Source organism: Oryctolagus cuniculus, chromosome 2 (genome assembly GCF_964237555.1).
Source record: "Oryctolagus cuniculus chromosome 2, mOryCun1.1, whole genome shotgun sequence".
NCBI classification, from domain to species: domain Eukaryota; kingdom Metazoa; phylum Chordata; class Mammalia; order Lagomorpha; family Leporidae; genus Oryctolagus; species Oryctolagus cuniculus.
In genome coordinates this window covers 111,099,403-111,121,755 of record NC_091433.1, presented here as the reverse complement: position 1 = coordinate 111,121,755, position 22,353 = coordinate 111,099,403, and the positions used below count along the sequence as shown (strand labels likewise).

General features: G+C 47.7%; 1 protein-coding gene across 12 annotated transcripts in view; it reads right to left on the bottom strand.

Annotated features, from left to right (window-relative positions):
* KANSL3 (KAT8 regulatory NSL complex subunit 3) overlaps positions 1–22,353 on the bottom strand; it is a 45,905-nt gene that overhangs the window by 5,282 nt on the left and 18,270 nt on the right. For 4 of the 12 annotated variants that reach the window (XM_070068779.1, XM_008253760.4, XM_070068780.1 and 1 more), the window contains 16 exons: positions 16,594–16,725; positions 16,233–16,349; positions 15,917–16,018; positions 15,740–15,811; positions 14,565–14,639; positions 14,234–14,391; positions 9,226–9,289; positions 8,652–8,852; positions 8,282–8,438; positions 6,187–6,264; positions 4,740–4,913; positions 4,236–4,320; positions 3,751–3,881; positions 2,774–2,883; positions 2,128–2,350; positions 1,656–1,789 (listed from right to left, as the gene is read on the bottom strand). In XM_070068779.1, coding sequence (XP_069924880.1) covers positions 1,656–1,789; positions 2,128–2,350; positions 2,774–2,883; positions 3,751–3,881; positions 4,236–4,320; positions 4,740–4,913; positions 6,187–6,264; positions 8,282–8,438; positions 8,652–8,852; positions 9,226–9,289; positions 14,234–14,391; positions 14,565–14,639; positions 15,740–15,811; positions 15,917–16,018; positions 16,233–16,349; positions 16,594–16,725 — 2,013 coding nt within the window. The remainder of the gene's footprint in view (positions 1–1,655; positions 1,790–2,127; positions 2,351–2,773; positions 2,884–3,750; positions 3,882–4,235; positions 4,321–4,739; positions 4,914–6,186; positions 6,265–8,281; positions 8,439–8,651; positions 8,853–9,225; positions 9,290–14,233; positions 14,392–14,564; positions 14,640–15,739; positions 15,812–15,916; positions 16,019–16,232; positions 16,350–16,593; positions 16,726–22,353) is intronic. The other 8 variants (XM_070068776.1, XM_017339911.3, XR_011386484.1 and 5 more) reach the window with 7 other exon arrangements.

Genomic DNA, 22,353 nt, shown 5'->3' with positions numbered 1-22,353 from the left:
TTTCTTAGGACACAAAACCTTGGAGCCATAAAGAGAAGTAGTTGAAGATTTCATTATATAAAATATTTAAATTTTCTGATGACAAAAAGATTCAAAAGTAAAAGTTAAAAGACAAACACTAAATACTTCAACAGAAAAAAAAAGAAAGAAAAAAGATAACCTACTGACCGGAACAGAGTATATGTAACTTGTATAACACATAAAGGATTAACATCTAAATATATAAAGCAGCTACAAATCAAATAAACAAACAACATGACAGGCAACTCTGTAAGACATACAGCTTCCTAAGTAATCAGGAAAATATACATTGAAACACTATTTCATTTTTTACCCATCAAATTAACAAAATTAAAAATACTGATGTTTCACAATTGACAAAGGTATAGGAAAACAGGCATTCTCATCACTGTGGCAAGAACTGTACATAACAACTTTTTTTGAAGAGCAATCAGCAGGCACATTCACCTTCCACTGCTTAGTCTCTGGCCCAGAGGGACACAGAATCATAAACGAGGTGTTCACCACAGCATCACATATAGTATCAAAACCACAACATGTCCCAGCTCTGCAGGCTTCCACACACCCACAGCAGCTTCTGAGAGGAGAGACAGGTCCCTATGCAACCAACAGGGAAACACATCATGGCGTGATTTATAAAAAAGTCTAGCTACGAAAGAGTCTGTGATCCTACTTTTGTCCAAAATAAAAAATATACTCTTATAGGAAGAAGAATCTGGGAGAATTCATAGCAAGCTACTAACCAAATCATTTCAAGGAGTAGCATCACTTTCTATCTAAAGTCTGTTATTTCTGTAATGTGAGAATAATTTAAAATAAGCAAATAGTCTTCCTGCCCTCTGCAAAACGGGGTATTTACGATCCTAATGAATGTCTGTGCAGTATTTTCCCCTAAAGGGGAAGAGAACATCTGGAAGGGCTCAGGAACTGTCACCTGGCAGGAGAGCCAATCCCACCCCAGGAGAGGTGGGACAGCAAGGTCTTCAGTCATACAGGCTGCACGGCACTTGCCACACATGACAAGGCTTGGCTGAAACAGTGGGTACTGAAGAAGTAAACAACGTTGGACTCAAAGTACTTGTTTTATTTAATCTCCATCTCTGGGTGGCTTCTCAGATCACTGTTTTAAGATTACATTTTAACCAAAAGGTCACAATGGAAACCAGAGAAGCTAAGAGGACCTGATGGTGACTTTCTGGGTGGTGATGAGTATAAAAAAACCAAGTTGTGCTATAAAGACAGCAAAGACCTGGGAAGGCACGGTGCTGGCGAACCGTTAAGTAACAGAAAGAGTATTAGCCACGAGCTTCACTTATGACTTATGAGTGATGAAACAGAGAAAGGAAAGAGAAAGGAATGGAGAGGGAAAAACTATCACATACCAGGTGCCGCTCCACACGGGAACGTATTCACACATGCACTTACAACTTTAATCCTCACAACATCCAGGGAGTGTTACACAAGAGGAGACTCAAAGAGGCCCAGGGCTTGTTCAGGGTCACAAAGCTACAAACCCCAGAGTCTGGATTTGAACCAAGTCCAGTGCAGCAGCAGCTCCTTCTGTCAGCTGGCTGGCTGGCCCCAAACTTCCCAATCCTGGAGCCCATGTCCTCAGTCTTTCCAGGCAGACTCACCTGGGAGCTGCAGGGCGGCACCTGGGAGGTGGGCTCCTCAGACAGGGCTGCTCCTGAGCCCATAGGGCTCAGCGTGGTGATTCTACTCGGCTGGCCACGCAGGGTCAGAGTGATGGTGGTGGGGACCTTCAAGCCTGAGGGAGACAGACAAGCAAGGTTCTCTGGTCTCAGCCTCTCCTCTCTGCTGAGGCTTTCCTTTCCTGGAGACTTTCTTCCCCCACGTAACACACCCGCCTTGGCCTCCTCCCCAGCTGGGTCATCTATACCCTATCAGTTAATCTGAAAGGCAACAGGAAACAGCCTGTGTCCTCTCGACCTCTCTGGGGGACGGGTCTGCACAACTGAATCCAAAAGTCAACGCCAGAACCCTGTGGGGTTGGGTTCAACATCAGACCTTGCCCACATGAGATGGGAAGGTCCTCGGGGAAGATCCCAGATCTGGGAGTCCCCACAGTTCTCATGAGAGACTCACCTGAAGCTTGGTTAGAGATCTGAGCCAGGCCAGGGAGGCTGCTTGCCAACTTAGCGAGGCCCCCATTGGTCAGCAGCTGGTGGATGGCTGTGGGCTTCCCACCAGGAGTGGCACCCAAGGAGGAGAGAGTGGTGGCCACAGGAATGGTACGGACAATGGTGCTGGTGCCCGTGGTGATGGCACCCAGGCTCTGCATGGGGGTGGGCAACTTCACACTGGTGGCCTGTGGGACACACAAGCCCAGGTGATCAGAAGCTGTCTGTCACCCAACAGCAACGTTTGAGTTTGGAGGGCCCAATAGCATATTATTATAATAAGACTAACATGTGTTGACTGCTTATTACATGCAAAGTACTCTTCCAGGCATTTTGCATATATTACCTTAGTAAATGCTCACAATTCTATCAGGGAAATACTATTATCACCTTACTTTACAGACAAGGAAACAAAGAGAGGTCAAGAAACTTGCCCAAGGTCACACAGTAAGTGATGGACCTTATCCTTTGACGGCTCCCTAGCTGTGCAGTTAAGAAGGCTGTTTGCCATGGACCCAATGACTCCAGACCCAGTCTCCCAGCAAAAATCAGCTAAGCTGAGGAGGCCGCCTCCCTACACCTGCCCAGCCCAGTGGAAGGCAGATGTGCACCTGTGGAGCTGGCCCTGGGGAAGGATTTGCAGGGAGACCAGATGTCTTGCTGCTGATATCCTGCAAGCTGAAGCTGAGGCCTTGGAGGAGGCTGCTGGCTGATGTGGCCCCTAGGAGAGGATATAACAAGCTCAATCACTAGCATGTATCCCAAGAGCAGCCATGCTTGTTCATCCTTACCAACTAAAACCCCAATGCTCCTACACACTCGCCTGCTCAGATACCAAGAAGGTCTCCTAGGCACACACACACACTGGTTGCCCTATGAGGAAAGGCACTATGCCAGATACTGCCTTGGGATTGACTCTGCACATCCCAACCTGCTCCAAAGCACCCAGACTACATTTTAGACAGTGTTAGGAAAACCAAAGAGAGCCCAAATCACACTTTTCAAAAACCTAAATTCTCACCTAATTTCTAGGGAAGAGGAAGGACTTTTTAAACGAGAAGAATTCCAATATCTGCTTTCTACTTCACCTTACACACAGTCCAGTGGCCTCAAAGCCAAGAGGAAGGGCCTCTTGCAGAAGGGTATCATCTGTGATGCCAGGCCCAGCTGGGCTCAGGCAATGAGCCTTTCAATGGGGCGTGCTGGGGTGGTGGTGTAGAAAGCAAGACACAAGCACAGGAAGGACAAGGTCTTGCTTTGCTGTCAGTACATCACCATTCTAGTTTTCTTCAGTCAGATGTATTTAAAACACCAAATGGAACACAGCACATACATTCCCCACCAGCTACTGCTTCCCCTCCTTAGAGTACAATATAGAGACCCTGCAGACTGGGGGCATCCACTCACTGCAGTCATCAAGGCCAATGAATCCCCAGCTCAAGCTAATTCCAGATCCAGGTCAGCCTCTATGCTGTCTTGAGGCCCAGAGTTGCATCGTCCAGCTCCAGGGATGTTTGCCCAGGACTATCCCCCAGCAGCAGACTAAAAGAATTTGCTGGGAGAGGGGAGATGCTGGGTTACAAGATACCTGGGAGGGAGCTGCCTGGAGAAGTGGCCACCAAACGGCTCTGGAGTGTGTGCAAGGTGCTGGGTGTGGTACTGTTGGAGACCACCGAAGGGGCTGGGCCGGCTGTGACTCCACCTTCAGAAGCACTGGACCTGAAGACAAAGAAAGGAGCTCCCTCATCCAAAGGCCAGGGGGCCACAGATCCTAGCAACACAGGGAAGGTCCACAGTGGGGCCTGACAAAGCTTTAACTAGATCCAAGCTTTGTCCCACCTCCTGAACCCAGCCTCTAGTCGTCCTCAAAGTCAGGCCTAGAGTAAAGACTTTAGGACGAGAGCCAAGAGAACTCAGAGCTGATCCAAAAGAAAGACAAAAACCACAAAAAGAAAGAAGGTACATTTCCACAAATGACACAATCCAGGAGCTATCATCTTTCCACAGTACCATATAATACAGAGGAGTGAAGCTAAGAAGGGAACAGAGACAGCAACCGAGAAACAAACTCACCTGGTTGTGGTGAGGAGTCCGGTGAGCTCCTTGGTCCCTGCTGAAGACTGCCCCAGTGTCATGGTGATGGGTTTCCCTCCTGAAGCTGCAAAGCAGAAAGCCCTGAGACACTACTCAGACCTATTTGGCCCCTACATTTCCAGGTTCCACAGCCCAGGCTAAATACAAGATATTGTGGACAAAGACTTGAAGATGAAAAAAGAGTAACTTTGTTAGAGGAAGAATTAGGGTAACTTCTCCTATTTTCTAACTTTTTTGGAATATTTTATCTCTATTCAAAACAAATATACATATTTACATGCCATGCTCAGAACGACCCCTCGGCACCCTCGGTCCCTGGAAGTCAATGCCCCCTTGCCATTAATGTGCCATTTTTGCTCCAGGTCTCTCTCACACTGAAGCAGAGGCTGAGCTGCCTGCTCCAAGAAGAGCCACCAGGAAGCAACACTTTGTGTCCTGGGAGAGCCAGGTCCACTCGGGTTTAAACAGGCTCGAGAAACTCACCTTCAGCACCTCCTCCTTGGGAAGGAGTGTCCCCTTGGGAAATAAGGGACACCTTGATCTTTGGTCGCTTGGAGGCCTTACTGCCAGGCAGAGGACTGGAGGGGTGGTGTCGCTTCAGCTGGACTCGGAGATCTTCTTTTTCTGCCTCCTCTGTTGGTTCTGATGAAATAGGAACTAAGAGATGGAGCTCAGGTGAGATTCTGCACAGTCCAAGAAAGCCTGGTGGACACTGTTTGTCAAGGTCAGTACGGGAACACACAGGAAGATCAACCCACCCTTAGGCCACATTTCACAAGAGACGACCCGCGTTTCAGTCCACTTCAATGAGGTCTGCCTGAGCTGAAGCCCACCTTGCCCTTCTCAAAGAATGGCCCCATCCCCATCTCTCACTCTGCCTTTGAAGAAAGGAAGGGAAGAGGCCCAGAGTTGGTAGGAACAAGACAGAAGACATCTGTCTAGCAAAAGCCACAGCAAGAATAAAAATGGAGGACTCACTAAAGTATATCTACACAGTGTGATCACTCTCCTGTCCCAAGCCATCCCCCATGTCATCACTCAGCCAGGAGACAATAAACATTCCATGAAGAACCCACAGAGGAGCACCCAGTCCTTTCTAACAGGGAGTTTTCACAAGACTGTGAGGAGTCCCATTCTGTCCTTAGAGCCCGGGCTGAGGGGTGCTTGCCAAAGGGGGCAAGGAGGACAACCTCCAGGACTTCAGGCTGGGGGAGGGAGGCTCAAAGCCCTGGCAGCCTCACAGCTCCTAAAGGTGGTCCTGGGTCATCTGTACAAGTACAGAGAAAGGCTATCTGTTCACACATCATAATGCCCACAGCCCAGCTTCTTGGACTTGCAAGTTATCCTTCAGGAGTCCTCACAAATGTCCTTGGCTTTCAACCCAGAAGTCGCCCAGCCCTTTTTCGCACAGGCAGCCAGGGGTGGAGGTGGGGAGAAAGGCAGCCACACAAGCATGAGGGGGATCCAGGCATGGGGCCATGACCAGGGCACAGGCAGCTACTGTGGAATGGCACTGTGGAGAGGACAAATGTACTCGCTGAATCAGAGCAGAAAGGAACGGGGAGGGCGAAGGAGCCGCAGGTTTCTTCTGCTGAGTGGTTAGTGTGCCTGCAGCTGGCAGGGTGGAAGCATGGAAACAAGCAGGGAGCGAGCACACAGGGAAACTCAGGCTCTCAGGCAATGGGCCACAGGCACACAAAGGTGAAGGAGCTACAGTGAAGGCAAACAAGGAAAACACACAGAAGCAAACAGAGAGAATGGAGATACAAGACAAAGCATCTGTAGACGGGGAAAAGCTCAGAGAAGCAAACAGGAGGAAATCAAACAGATGAGAGAGGCAGATGAGAAGCAGAGACAGGACAGAATCAAGAGGGGTGGGAATAAAGCAGAGAGCAGACGGCGGAAAGGTGAGAGAGAGAGTAATACTCACCAAAGAGACAGGAGGAGGTGCCAGGAGGAAGAGCTTTCCTCACCAGCATATTTTGTTTCAGAAAAGCAGCAAACTGTGCTGGAATGAATCAGAAAGAATTACAGAATCACAGCCGGCCAGAAAAAGGAGAAAGAGAGACAGAATAAGAAAAAGATGAAAAAGTTCCAGAAACTGGTCGCAGGGGCTCTTTCTGTCCCTGCCCGGGTCTGAAACCTGACTCGCTGAGTAGCTCCAAGGAACCATCCATAAACGGAGGTAGCAACATGTGGCTGCTGTCCAGACTCGACAAGCCATGGCAAGCAAGTCCCAAGAAGAGGGCACAGTGAGTTAAGGGCTCCAGTAAGTTAGCTGCTACTAGCCCTTGCTTGCTGCTTTTCACTGGGACGCTGGGGTCCTGCTTCCAATCCAGCTCATCAGTCAGCCTTTCAGAACTCCTTAGATTCCTGACTGATCCTCCCCCAAGATACACAGCAGGCTCTACCTTTACCAAAAGTCTAAGGGGACACTGCCCACTAAACACTCAAGAAAATCCAGTTCACGGAGCATCCATACAGATGTAGGGCACTGGTCTCCTGTTAGCCTTCATTTGTCTACTTACACTTCTGTTCTTTGTTAGCACCACTGTAATGAGCAGCCTCACAAGAGACCTGGGTTTCAGTTGAACTTGAACTCTAAAAGCAGAAGCTGGCAGATCCGCCTCCTACACCACCTCCATATCTGTTCTACAGCCAGCTCCACCTACTTCCTCCTCCCAGGCACTCCTAAGAACTCCAGCAATACATGTTCTTGAATGTACCATCAGAAACTGATGCCCAGGGCAGGTGCTGTGGCATAGTGGGTAAAGCTGCCACTTGCAGGGCCGGCATTGCATATGGGTGCTGATTCGAGTCCAGGCTGCTCCACTTTCAATCTAGCTCCCTGTTAATGCACCTGGGAAAGCAGCAGAAGATGGCCCAAGTCTTTGGGTCCCTGCACCCTCATGGGAAACCAAGAAGCTCCTGGCTTCGGATAGGCCCAGCTCTGGCTGTTGTGGCCATCTGGGGAGTAAACCAGTGGATGGAGGACCAACCTCTCTCTGTCTCTGGCTCTCTGTAACTCTGCCTTTCAAATAAATAAAAAATAAATATTAAAAAAAAAATGATGTTCAAGAGGCCTTGCCGGAAGGCCATTCAACTGGATGAAAGAAGGGGCAGGCAGAAGTCACTGTTTCTTCATTTTCTTACCTACTGAATTCTACCTTTATTTAGTATGTGCAGCTCTTCAAATGAATTCCAACTATACAGATATTATTGCCCCCTCTAAAACCTATCTGCAGAGAACCACTATAAACTTTGCTGACAGTCCCAGCCCAGGAACCTACTTTCTTTTTTTTTTTTTTTGACAGGCAGAGTTAGACAGTGGGAGAGAGAGACAGAGAGAAAGGTCTTCCTTGCGTTGGTTCACCCCACAAATGGCCACCACGGCCGGTGCACCGATCCAAAGCCAAGAGCCAGGTGCTTCCTCCTGGTCTCCCATGCGGGTGCAGGGCCCAAGCACTTGGGCCATCCTCCACTGCACTCCCGGGCCATAGCAGAGAGCTGGACTGGAAGAGGAGCAACTGGGACATAATCTGGCACCCCAACTGGGACTAGAACCCACGGTGCTGGCGCCGCAGGCAGAGGATTAGCCAAGTGAGCCGCGGCACCAGCCGGGAATCTACTTTCTAAGAGCAAGACAAAGAAAGGGCATGACACCAGTTGAGTTGCCTTGGAATTTGATGGATAAAATCAATCATCCTGTTTCGGAGAGCTCCCTGACTGCAAGAGTGATTGGGAGAAAAAAAGAACATCCCCAATTAGTAGTCAGGCCAATATCCATGTAGGCAGCTCACAAAGCTCAACTTCTCCAGAACAACAAGACAGAAAAGCTATGAACTAGCAAGCACAAAGCACTACTAATGCATTAATTCAACCTAACTTTGTCTGGACAGAAACATGGGGGAAAAGTACTTCTTATCCCCCTGAAAAAGCTGCAGATGCCAATGTATTCCAACTGCTACGTGGCATCAACTGCAGAAGACTGAACCCAAGAGCACCACTGAACCAGGAGCCTTTACCTTGGGCTTGTTTGTGGGTCAGCACAGCTTCTGTCCGCTGGACGTGTCTCTTGAGCAGCTGAGAGCTGCCAATCTGACTGGACTTCTGGACAGAGGTGACTGTGGCCACTTTGGTCTTGGGACTGGAGGTGGGGCTGCTGGACACACTGGAGAGATCCTAAGTAGAGAAAAAAGGTCAAGATACAAGCAGATAGTCATTTGGAGTCACACATCAGTCAGCACGTTCCCCTGGAACTCCCCCGACAGGGACGCACAGGCCTACAGCACTGACACGGTAGACAGGCATCTGCAGAAACTAAGGAACCAAGTCCGCAGCTCAGATTCCCCAGCCAAAGTACTCCCTCCCAGCCTCCTCCCTTGCCCACACTACCTCTGAGCCCGAGGGTGAAGCGGGCAGCTTGGCGGCAGGGGAAGCAGGTCGACTGCCCCGCTCGGAGACTTCAAAGGCCAGGTCTCGACGTGTGGCATCACGAGGCTTCTTCTTCTTCTCAGCGTCCTGATCCCGAGGCTCAGAGCCCACGTGCCCCTCAGCGCGAGTGAGCACTCCAGTCAGGAAGTCCACAATTTCATCCTAGTGTAAACCCAGCCTATTACACCTCGTCTGGAGTACAGGAGCCTCCCTGTTTATTTCAAACTAAAATCAACTCCATTTTGGCTTCGGCACCCAGATGTGCTAGTCCTCACTCACGTGAAGCCAGGCCTGTGCTGGCTTTGGGGCAGCCATGGCACTGGGAGGCACTGGGGCACGGTGCACTCTACCACTCCTCCAACACTCCCTTTCTCCCCAGCGCCTCACTCACACCTCAGCTCACCACTCTTCTCCTTCTCTTCTTTCTGCTTTGCGTAGGATTTCTACCTACCAGAGGGCCCAGTTACCCCTCAGCAAAGCTGCTGCCAACAAGGCTAAATCTAAAACACAAGCCTAGCGGAGAAAAGGTGTTTACCTGAATACATCTGTCCACCATGCTCTGAGTCAAACCTTCTGATTTCTTCTTTGCTTTGCTTATTCTAAGAGACAAAAAGGAGTAAACGGGTTCTGTTTTAAACGATCCATGGTAATCCATGGGATTAAGAATGGACTTCCTTTTTGGGTTGGTTATTTCCTAGGCCCAGGAAGAAATGCTAAGGGGGCCCTCAGGCTAAGCTCTGGATCTGTTTGCACATTTGCAAAATGGGGACGGATTAGTCTCTTCATGGCATGATGAACGACCAGTAACAAATATGAAAATCAAGCATGGCACCCTCAACTATCCACCCCAGAAGGCCCATACCTATGGCTTCACTGACAAACAGTACCTGTATCACTGAGGTCCCCAACACAGCCCCCAAACCCCCCGAATACTGCGAATTGCTGAACTGGATTAACAGAGAGGAGGAAAGGTGGCCACAAACTAAAGGGGTAAGAGAAAACGATCCCGGCCGCTGCATTCCCCCTTCGCCAGCTAGTCATAAAATCCCTAGCTTCCCATGAGGGCAGGAAGTTGCTGAGCCTCCTAACTCACATCTGATTTGATTGGCTGTTGGCCTCTGATCTTGTTAACAACTTCATTTTTTTTTTTTTTTTTTTAATTTGACAGGTAGAGCTATAGACAGTGAGAGAGAGAGAGAGAGAGAGAGGTCTTCCTTCTGTTGGCTAACTCCCCAAATGGCTGCCACAGCCGGTACTGTGCCAATCCGAAGCCAGGAGCCAGGTGCTTCTTCCTGGTCTCCCATGCGGGTGCGGGGACCAAAGCACCTAGGCCATCCTCCACTGCCCTCCTAGGCCACAGCAGAGAGCTGGACTGGAAGAGGGGCAGCCGGGACTAGAACCTGGCGCCCATATGGGATGCTGGCACCACAGGCAGAGGATTAACCAAGTGAGCATGGGGCCAGCCCCAACAACCTCATTTTACAGATGAGCACCGTGAGTGGCAGAAGCCAAGCTTCTAAATAAGAGGTCAAGAATAACGAGGCCTCTCAGTCCTCAGCTGTGTTCCCATCACACTGACTCCCTCACAGCAACTCAACACAGTCTACTAAGGGACAGTGTTACATTTTACCTGGGTTCTCACCGCATGGATTACGGTTCCACAGTAGGAACACTATTAAATAGTTTTCAATGGTGTCACATTCCACAGTTAGATAAGAAGGCTTAAATGGCCATGAAAAACAAGGTATTTAAATGAAAACATTTCCTTGAGCTTCAAAAGCCTTGATACTAAATTCTTAAGAAGCTGGCAAATGACAAAAGCTGAACGACTTCTCCAAAACATCCCTAAAAAGACTGACACCTGGGAGCCTGGACTTGCTTTAAGCTCTGTAGTTAGAACATAAACCTAAAACTAATCTAACTGAGTGATAAAAAAGGAGGCTGGAGGTGCCAACCCCAAAGACAGCCCATATTATAGTGCCAGTTCAAGTCTTAGCTACTCTGCTTCCTATCCAGCTCCCTGCTAATGTGCCTGGGAAGGCAGCAGAAGATGGCCCAAGTACTTGGGCCCCTGCCACTCACATGAGAATCCTGGATAAAGTTCCTGGCTCCTGGCTTTGGTCTGGCCTAGACTTGGCTGTTATGGCCATTTGGGGAGTGAATCAGTGTATTTAAGACCTCTCTGTCACTCTGCTTTTCAAAGAAAATAAATAAATGTATTAAATCTTTAAAAACAGAAAGTAAAAAAAGGAAGCCAGAGAAGATTGGTACAGCAGTTTAGCCTGTTTGGGACACTGCACCCCAAATCCTGGCTCCACTTCCGATTCCAGCTTCCTGTTAATGTATACCCTGGGAGGTAGCAGGTAATGGCTCAAGTACTTGGGTTCCTGCCATCCATACAGCAAACCTATGCTGAGTTCTTGGTTCCTGGTTTCTGCCTGGCCCAGTCCCAGATGTTGCAGGCATTTGGGAAATGAGCCAGTAAATGGAGGATTTCTGTCTTTCTGTGCCTTTCATATAAATAAATGAAATCCTTAAAAACTATATATATATATATATAATTTTTTTTAAAGGAGGCCAAATAAATGATCTCTATTTTAGTACATTTTATGAAAATCCAACAACTAGGGGCTGGCACTGTGGGTGCCAGTTCAAGAAACTCCTGGTTCCTGCCTCTGGATCAGCCCAGCTCCAGCTGTTGCAGCCATGTGGGGAGTGAATCAGCGGATGGAAGACACCCCCCACCCCCTCCAACTCCACAAATCCGTCCAGCTCCCTGTTAATGGCCTGGGAAAAGCAGCAGCAGATGGCCCAGGTCCCAGGTCCTCGGCTTCAGCCTGGCCCAGCCCAAATGGTTGCTGTGGCCCATTGGGGAAGTGAACCAGATCTCTCTCTCTTTCAAATCTTAAAAAAAAAAAAAGAAAGAAAGACAAGGGGCCAGTATTGTGGCATAGCAGCTAAAGTCGCTGCCCATGACGCAAGCATCCCATGGGGTGCCAGTTCAAGACCCGGCTGCTCCACTTCCAATCCGGCTCCCTGCTAATGCACCTGGGAAAGCAGAGGAAGATGGCCCAAATTCTTGGGCCCCTGACACCCATGAGGGAGACTTGGAAGAAGTTTCTGGTTCTTGGCTTTGGACCAGCCCAGACCTGGCCACTGTGGCCATTTGGAGAGTGATCCAGCAGATGGAAGACCTCTCTCTCGTTCTAACGCTGCTTTTCAAATAAATAAACCTTAAAAAACAAAAAAACAACTAAAGGCCCTACATGTCTAGCCTTGTAAAGGAATAACAGGCATCTCAATGATCAAAGCTACTCTCCTAAAATCCCTTCTAAATGCTGTGTTTATACTCCAAATAACATCAAAAGATGCTTAATACAAATAATATGTTAATATTCATTTTCAGCAAGAAATAAAACTTTTTAAAAAGGGGAGAGATCTGTGACATTTGGCCTAATGGTTAAGAATGCCATCTGGCATGCCTGCATCCCATCCTGGAGTGCCTGGGAAGCAGCAGGTGATGGGTCAAGTAGTGGGGTCCCTGCCACCCACACAGGAGACCCAGATTACATCCCCAGCTCCTGGCTTTGATCTGGCTCAGTCTCAGGTATTGCAGGCATCTGGAGGGGGAATGAGTGGAAGGGTGCTGTCTCTCTCCCTCTCAAATGAATAAAAACATGAAGTTTTTTTTAATTGTAAATGTGTACTCCAGTGAAAGTATGATCACAAAAATGTTTATAATCTCAAAATATCTTCTCACCTCAAGATAACTACTAGTTACAGAAAGAGTAGTAGTAATTTCACTGTGGAGAACTTGGCATAAGTTACCATAACCATGTAACCCAGGTTATAATCAACAGTGATAATAGCAACAACAGGTATCCTCTGATGGGATGTACTGGGGCATAATATCTGTGGCATTCTGCCCAAAAATCCATATCCTCAATGTAATCATAAGAAAATGTCAAAAACCTAAAGTGAGGGGCAGTCTACAAAATTATCGACCAGTAGTCTTCAAAAATATCACGGTTGTGGGTCCAGTGCTGTAGCACAGCAGGTAAAGCTGCTGCCTGCAGCACTGGCATCCCATACGGGCGCTGGTTTGCATCCCAGCTATTACACTTGTGATCTAGCTCCCTGCTAATGCACTTGGAAAAGCAGCGGAAGATGGCCCAAGCACTTGGGCTCCTGCACCCACGTGGAAGACCCAGACGAAGGGGCCGCCAGCACTGTGGCGTAGCGGGTAAAGCTGCCGCCTGCAGTGCCAGCATCCCATATGGGCACCGGTTCGAGTCCTGACTTTTCTACTTCCAATCCAGCTCTCTGCTATGGCCTGGGAAAGCAGCAGAAGATGGCCAAGTGCTTGGGCCCCTGCACCCATGTGGGAGACCCAGAAGAAGCTCCTGGTTCTGGTGCAGCTCTGGCCATTGCAGACAACCTCTCTCTCTCTCTCTAACTCTGAATTTCAAATAAATAAATAAATCTTTAAGAGAAAAAAAAATAAAGACCTAGAGGAAGCTACTGGCTTCAGCTGGATGTTGCAGCCATTTGGGAAGTGAACCAAAGGATGGAAGATCTGTTTCTCCCTCTCTGTAACTCTACCTTTCAAATAAATAAATAAATCTGGGCCAGGCTGAAGCCAGGAGCCGGAGCCAGGAGCTTCTGGATCTCCCATGTGGGTGCAGTGCCTAAGGACTTGGGCCATCTTCCATGGCTTTCCCAGGCACATTAGCAGGGAGCTGGATCAGAAATGGATCAGCTGACTTACATTGGTGTCCATACAGGTTGCTGGTGTCATAGGCAGCTTTACCTGCTACACCACAATGTCAGCCTCAATAAATAAATCTTAAAAAAAGTCATAGTTATAAAAGACAAAAAAAGATGAATAAACAATCAAATTAAACAAGATTGAGGAAACATGGCACTAAATGCAACATGTGACCCTGGATTGGGTCCTGGACTAGAAAAAGGTCATTAGGGAGATAACTGATAAAATTTGAATCTGTAAATTATAGCACCATATCCATGTTAATTTCTTGATTATGAGAATTATCCTTTGTTACATAAGATGTTAACATTTGGAAAATTCAAATAAAAGGTACTGTGGACATTTTCTGTACTACCACCACAACTTTTTACAAATCTAAAATTAATTAACAATGTAAAAACTAAAACATTTCCACTCATAAACGAACCAAACTAATCTAGGAAAGTCAGAGCAACACACAGAGAGAAGAAGTAGCAGAGAGAGACAGAGGTCTTCCATCCCCTGGTTCACTCCCCAGATGGCTGCAACAGCCAGAGCTGGACCAAACCAAAGCCAGGAGCCTTGCCCAGGTCTGCCACACAAGTGGAAAGGACTGCTTTCCCAGGCTACAGCAGAGCTGGATCGGAAGTAGAGCAGCTAGGAATTGAACCGGCGCCCACATGGGATGCCAGCACTGCAGGTGGTGCCTTTACCTGCTACGCCACAGTGCCGGCCCCCAGGCATTTCTTTAACCCTGTAACGTGGTGCTCTCATGCCTCTGGTGGAAACTACCCACCTGAGATTATCATCAGCGCCCCCAACCACCACCAAGCTGTTCTCAGCCCGAATCTTCTCCCGGAAGTCCTCCATGGCTTCAGGGTGACACTGCAGGGAATTCTGACCAATGACAAAGAGGACTGGAGTCTTCATATCCAAGAGTGGATCATCCACATCCTAAAACAAGTACAGGTTTTAGATGCAGCAGGCTCAGACTCACCAAGCACTGACCTGGAAGAAACTCTGCTCAGGAGTCCGCCGTGCAATTGCAGGTGGTCTGCACTGGCTTGGGTGAGGTGCCCCCACTCCCGCTGCCAAGGACCCAGCCATCATCTTCACCACATTCTTACCCCTCTGGGGCCATCCACGGTGAGCAGAGGAAACCCAAGGCAGACAACTGCAGTGACATACTCCATCACTGACACCTGCAAATAATGGCATGGTTTGTCTAAAGGGCACCCGAGTTCACTGCCCTTAGCCTACTCAGAATCCAGGAGGGGTCCAGACCTCGTCCCCCCGCCCCATCCTACCTCTTCCTCTCCTGCTCTAATCCTCAGAGGCAGCAGGAAGAGAAGAGAACACAAGCAGCCCCCACCTTGCCAAGTGAGGCCCTGAGCGGACCCCGGCACACGGCTACACCTCCGTTTGGGAGGCTTAATACTTGTACCCTGTCGACCCCCCAAGCTAGAGCATCTGTTCCATTCTTCTCCACTAGTAGTAAATACAACCAAGACCACACAAATGCCACCACTCTCCGTTACGTGAAGAAAGTCTCCTCTACTGAACTTAAGTGGTAGCTCTCAGATATTTCAGATTTCCACGGAGCAGTCCCTGGCTGAGTCCCACCAACCCTGGGAGCAAGGAGAGTGGGGAGAAGGCCTTTATCCTCTCACGGTCCTACCTTTCACACTAGGCTAGACCAGATGAATCAGAAAAACTGGGGCTTTGGGATGTGTCTAGGACATTTATGCAAAATGGAAGATGTGTAAATGAAAAATAATAAAGAAAAGGTTCTTTGACATTTTGGAAAGGGATTGGACAGGAGTATAACATCAAATTCCAGAGCTATTAATTTTCACTTGTGAGAATTATTGTTAATTTTTACATAGAAAATAGCATGGCACTTACACCAAGAGAAAAAGGAATTTTTTTTTTAATAATACATGATGAAACATACATAAATGAAATTATACAATATTTGGAATTTTCTTCAAAATAACCTGAGGGAGACAGAAAACCAGCAAGGGTGAGATGCACTAAGCCTGACAGTGCAGGTCCAAGGGGTTTACTACACCAGTATATTCTCCCTGCTTTTGTTTCTGCTTACAATTTTCCACAATAAAGTTAAAAAGCTAAAATCCGTCTTCTACAATCAACAATGCAATCATAAAGGTAATGCATCTAGCACACAGTGCCTGCCACACAGCAAAGGCCTCAATGGAGCAATCCCTGCAGTAGCAGTAGTATTCATCCTATGACAATCTCCAGGTTCTCAGTGACCCTCAAATAAGGTGGAATTACTTACGTGACAAGCCACCAAAGCTCCTGTGTTCCAACCAATCAAGATAACGGGTTTGTGTGGAAAATGGCTGTGGATCTTTGTGGGAAAGAAGGAAGACAGTCAGGTCAGAGGCCCAGGAGCGTGCAGAACAAGCCCAGAATGATGGTGTGCTACCAGCAACTAAAGCAGGGACATTCTCACCTCCAGCACTTTGCTTCTCACTGCCCCAATCATATGCTCAAGACACTGTAGAACGCCTACCCCACTGCCATTGTTCAGTAAATGGGTGGCTACAGGGATGACCTGAGGAGAGAAGCAGTGTCCAGGCCAGCATGGTTAAGTTTCAAATCTCTCAATCCTGCTTAACATGCTAAAATCCCTTCAACCCTGGACAAGCAGTCAAAGGATGCTCCACACTTTAGTTCTTCCACTCTGACTCCCTCCAGCACTTCCTTCTCCCAGTCTTCCAAAGCTATACCCCAATCCAGGAGAAAGCTCATCCTGCCTCCACACATACCTTGCCTAAGCAGGAGAGCTGAGACTGCCAGAAGCGGTGGCGGCGTGAGGTGGGAAACACGGAGCTGGAGGGGCCAGAGGAGGCGATGAGAATGAGAGGAGAGCCCGGGAGTTTGCTCTAAGGAGAAAGATTCCCACCCAAGAACAAGTGAGTGAGAAGTGTTCTTCCACGAGATCCAAGGACTGTCTTTCTCATCCCAAACAATGATCCTTTGCTTATGAAACTAAGGTTAAACATTATACAAAACAAGTTATAAATTTAAAAAAGGTAAAATAAGCCATCTGTCATCCTCTTGCCAAGGTGTTAAGGCTTCAGTATAAGATGTCAAGTGCCACGTTAAGTCCTGAGCTGTCCAACTTACTGGCTTGTTATGAGAAAGCACCCCTACAGCAGGGTCCCAGGGCCTCTTCAGGAGGAGGGACAAGGCCTCGGCTCCCGCAGCCCCAGTCTTCGTGTTGGAGGACACAAGCATTCGGTCAATCAAGGTCGGGATCTAGAATGAAGGAAGAGCAAAGATGCTTCCAGTGTGCACTGAGATACCTTCCCACCACCAGCAACCAGGCAGGACAGGGCCCCGTGATGAGCCATAAACAGACTTTTACTAAGTCTTGCAAACCTTCCTCAGAACCAAAAGTACAAATAAATGCACATCTGAAAAGCATGTTCCTGGGGCTGGCACTGTGGCACAGCGGATAAAGCTGCTGCTTGCAGTACCGGCTGCTCCACTTATTTTTTAAAAAGATTTATTTATTTGAAAGACAGAGTTACAGAGAGAGGCAGAGCCAGAGAGAGAAAGAGAGGGAGGTCTTCCATTCTGCTGGTTCACTCCCCAAATGACGGCAACAGCCAGAGCTGAGTTGATCCAAAGCCAGGAGCTTATTCCAGGTCTCCCACATGGAAGCAGGGGCCCAATGAGTTGGGTCTTTTTCTACTGATTTCCCAGGCCATAGCGGAGAGCTGGATAGGAAGAGGAGCAGCTGGGACTCAAACTAGTGCCCATTTGAGATGCTGGCTCTGCAGGCTGCGGCTTTAACCTGCTGCACCACAGTGCCAGCCCCTGCTCCACTTCTGATCCAGCTCCCTGCTAATGTGCCTGGGAAAGCAGCGAAGGATGGCCCAAGTGCTTGGGACCCTGTACCTGGAAGAAGCTCTTGGCTCCAGTCTGGCCCAGCTCCAGCCACTGCAACCATTTGGGGAGTGAACAAACTGATGGAAGATCTGTCTCTCCCTCTCTCTAATTCAGCCTTTCTAATAAATAAATCTTTAAAAAATAAAAATTAAAAAAAGTTGAAGCAACCTAAATGTGTATGTAAAAGAGTTGTTAAGCAAATTATCCATCTAACTGTATATTGAGGGTTATTTCCTTTTTTTTTTTTTTAAGATTGTTTTTATTTGAAAGGCAGAGTTAGAGATTGAGGGAAAGACAAAGTGGTCTTCCATCCATTGGTTCACTTAACAAATGGCTGCAACGGCCAGAGCTTGGCTTGTCTGAAGCCAGAAGCTTCTTCCAGATCTCCTACATGGGTGCACTTGTGCCATCTTCCATTGCTTTCCCAGGCACATCAGCAGGGAGCTGTATCATAAGCGGAACAGCCAGGACGTGAATCATCACCTGTTTGGATGCCCGTATCACAGGCAACAGCTTTACCCACTACACCATGGTACAGGCCCCAAGGATTACTTTCAAATACTATTAAGAATCTGTTAAGGGGCTAGTGCTGTGGTGTAGTGGATAATGCCACTGCCTGCAGTGCCAGCATCCTATATGGGCACTGGTTCAAGTCCCAGATGCTCCAATTCCGATCCAGCTCTCTGCTATGGCCTGGGAAAGCAGTGGAAGGTGGCGCAAATCCTTGGGCCCCTGCATCCTCCTGGGAGACCCAGAAGAAGCTCCTGGCTCCTGGCTTTGGATCGGCACAGCCCTAGCCATTGCAGTCACTTGGGGAGTGAACCAGCAGATGGAAGACCTCTCTCTCTCTCTGCCTCTCTGTAACATGCCTTTCTTTTTTCTTTTCTTTTTTTTTTAAGATTTATTTTATTTATTTGAAAGACAGAAGTACAGAGAGAGGTAGAGATAGTTTTTCCATCCGCTGGTTCATTCCCCAGATGGCCACAATGGCTGGAGCTACACCAATCTGAAGCCAGGAGCCAGGAGCTTCTTCCGGGTCTCCCACATGGGTGCAGGGGCCCAAGGACTTGGGCCATCGTCTACTGCCATCTCAGCCATAGCAGAGAGTGGGATAGGAAGAGGAGCAGCTAGGACTAGAACCGGCGCCCATATGGGATGCTAGTGCCGCAGGCAGAGGATTAACCCACTGCGCCACAGCGCCAGCCCCAACAATGCCTTTCAAATCAATCAATAAATCAATCTTTTTTTTTTTTTAAAGAATCTGTTAATAACATACAGAAAAACAGAAACAATTTTGCTAAAATGTTACAGGTAAAACAAAACAGGAAAATGATCTCTACTCAGAAGAAACACTGTAAGAAAGGATGCCAAAATGCTAATAGATTTCTGTATCTTCTAAATTTCCTCGATGAACATCACTAACTTTATAACTAGAGAAAAAACAAACAAACAAAAAACTCCCAAAATTTTCACCCAGTGTACTGCTTTCAAGCTGTGGCATGTTAAAGAAATCTGTGATTGTATCCAAAAGTATATCCTACTGTATTGTGATTTATGCCACATCCTGTTATTTACTATCCACCAAAAATGTGATCTCATAGGTATATAAATATAGGTTTCATACATGCTGATGTTTACATTGAAAGAAATATCTGCATGAATTCCATTCTACCTGTCGCTCCCCCTCTTCGTGGAGGAACGACACAGGACCCTGCGCTGTTCTTTCGTCTGCTCGGCCCTCCCGGGGTTTGCTGCTGGTTCTTCCCGGGTTGGCTACTATCCCTTCCACCTCCGTGGAAGGGCAGTTCCCCCTGGCCACATTCCCCACTTCCGCAGGGGAGCGGCACACCGCCGGCCGGCTCTTCTCGGGGGCTGCACAGGTGTTCCCTCAGCTAGATGTTCCCCTTAGATGTTCCCCATAGATGTTCCTGGTGCATGCCGTCTCTCTCTTCCTTTATAGTCCTCCTCCGCCAATCCCAACTCGGCTGCCCACACGCCGAGTACGCTGCTCTCCAATCAGGAGCAAGTCCTACAGTTTATTAGCTGAACTGGAGGCAGCTGTGCAGAAGCTGTTTACTTCTCTCCCAGCGCCATATTGTGGGAGAGCAGATGCATAGAATAAGTCTTAATTCCAGTAACTCAGTCCAGTCCGGATTGCTCCCCACACTACCCACAAAGGTCACAATGACAGAGGGGAAAGGAAAAAATTTTAATTAGAAGTAGTTTTCAAAAAAGCAAAAGAACATTTTTGAGAAATTGGAGAATAAAGACTACCATAGTTTGATGCAAGTTGTAAGAGCTCAGACAGAAGATAAGTTGCTCCTAATTTAAGAAGAGAGACTAGAAAGATTTCTTCAGAAGAAATCAAGAGATTGTACCAATGTTCTCAGTTTAATTCATGAAACAAATGTTTATGAAAGAGCTGTTGAGGACAGCTTTGTGACCATGAGCCCCGTGTGAGTTCTGGCTGCTCTACTTCTGAACCAGCTTCCTGATAATGCACCTGGAAAAGCAGTGGACAAATGTGCACTTGGGCCCCTGCCACCTACATGGAAGACTTGGATGCAGTTCCAGGCTTCTTGTTTTGGCCTGGCTTAGTGCTGGCTAGTGAGGCCATCTGAGGAGTGAACCAGTTGATGGAAGATTTATCCATCTTTCTATGTCTCTCTGTCTCTAAAAATCTTAAAAAAAAAAAAAAAAAAAAAAAAAAAAAAAAAAAAAACCCTGCTCATACAGACACTAAGCTAGTACTTTGAGGAATTTAATCTAAAAGTGGCAATGAAGACAAACACACACAATGGGGGAGGGGTGGCTGATAACTGTCACAAAATGAACTGAAGGCCCACACTGCTGACACTAACTGTCCAGAGGAGAGGGAAATTCACAGGCAATTTCCATCTGAAATACAGCATATAAAGTGAAACAGGCAAGGCACTAACAGAGGATGAGAGAGCAGCTTTCCAGCCACAGATACCAGCAAGTGGCAATAAAGTGTGGGGCTTACTGTAGGCCTAGGTAGACTGAAACGGGGATTAGAGTAGGAATGAAGATACAGAGCTACTTAAAAAGGCTCAGGCCAAACTGTACAGGATGTTCACCCTAAATGGTCATTCTTTGTTACTCACTCTGTAATTGTGGGCCACTCAACACTTTGAGGCAAAGGATCTGATCTAATTTAAAAGCTTTATCTGAGGGTGGGCACTGTAGCACAGCAGTTAAGCCATCACTTGGGACAGTCACATCCCATTATCGGAGTGTCTGGACTCAGTCCTAGCTCCATTTACAATCCATCTTCCTGATAACGTGCACCTTTGGAAGCAGTGGGTAATGGCTTGAGTACTTGAGTCCTTGCTACCCACATGGGAAATCTGGACTGAGTTCTCAGCTCCTGGCTTCAGTCTGGCTCAGCTCTGGCTGTTGCAGGCATTTGGGGAGTGAACCAGCAAATAGAAGATAGCTCTCTCTCTTGCTCTTTGAACTATATGAAAACAAATAAATCATTTAAACATAGTTGTGGGAAAATAACCACTGTGGAAAATATTGCAAGACTCTGATTGTGCACCAGGCAAGTCTTCCACTGTTCGGCTCACCCACACTGTGCCCCAGCAGCACAGCCAGGCAGCACCAACCTGAGGATCACTCAGTGGTCTGCTGAGTTTGCTTTATCTTGTACAAGGGACACAACCAACCAGTAACTAAAGTGGGAAAACAGTCCAAACTCTTTCTTAAAAGGAAAATTATACCCAAATTACGCTTGCCATAGGTGAGGCAGAATTACCAGAGAACTGGTCCACTACCCACACTCACTCTCTCCAGTATATTCACCAACACTGTACTTTTTCGAATGGTAGAACACTGTGGAGAATGTATTTTGAAAATGCTTACTGCCTTCATGGGCCAAACTCTCTGCCAGGGTCTTGTCTAGACCCCATATCCCACCTATGCCCATGTCTGCCCACCATTCCCCTCCTGGCCCAGGGTTTATAATGCAAGGGAGCAAGACAAAGGGAAACCTGGGACTCTCTCTGTCCGCTAAAAAACAAGCTCCACCACGGCAGGGGGCAGTTCTGTTTTATTCACCCCAGTGCTTGGCACACTACAGGCACACAAAATCATATTAGTTGAATGAATAAACTAGGATCAAATTTCCTACTATGCATATAAAATTAATGCATCAAGTCCTGAGTTTTGTTTTGTTTTAGCACTAAATCAGTCTTTGTCTTTAGCTTTTTTTTTTTTTTTTTGGACAGGCAGAGTGGACAGTGAGAGAGAGAGACAGAGAGAAAGGTCTTCCTTTGCCGTTGGTTCACCCTCCAATGGCCGCCGCGGCCGGCGCGCTGTGGCCGGCGCATCGCGCTGATCCGATGGCAGGAGCCAGGAGCCAGGTGCTTTTCCTGGTCTCCCATGGGGTGCAGGGCCCAAGCACCTGGGCCATCCTCCACTGCACTCCCGGGCCACAGCAGAGAGCTGGCCTGGAAGAGGGGCAACCGGGACAGCATCCGGCGCCCCGACCGGGACTAGAACCCGGTGTGCCGGCGCCGCTAGGTGGAGAATTAGCCTAGTGAGCCGCGGCGCCGGCCAGTCTTTAGCTTTCTAACAAACTGAGCATCCTTCAACTTAAAAATAAGAAAAAATGAGCCTGAAAATTTTGAGATATAGTCGGTAGAAGCAGTTGGCCAGAAAATTTACAGCATCAAGACAAGCCAGCTTCCCGCAAAGAATTAAAAACTACTGAGAAAAAAAGCCAGGAACTGAATTAATCCAAGTTGTCCATGCTATTTTGTAGTGGAACAAAACATCCCAAATAGTCAAGAATCTAGGAGGATGCTATTTAAAGAATCATTAACAGTTCCTATAGGCTTACTATATGCCCAGTGTAATATCAAGCTATCTACCTGGATCAACTAACTAAATTTTCACAATATTCCTAAATGGGTGTTATCCTTAGCCACATTTTAGAGAGAGGAGAACCAAGGACAACTTGGGCTGAGC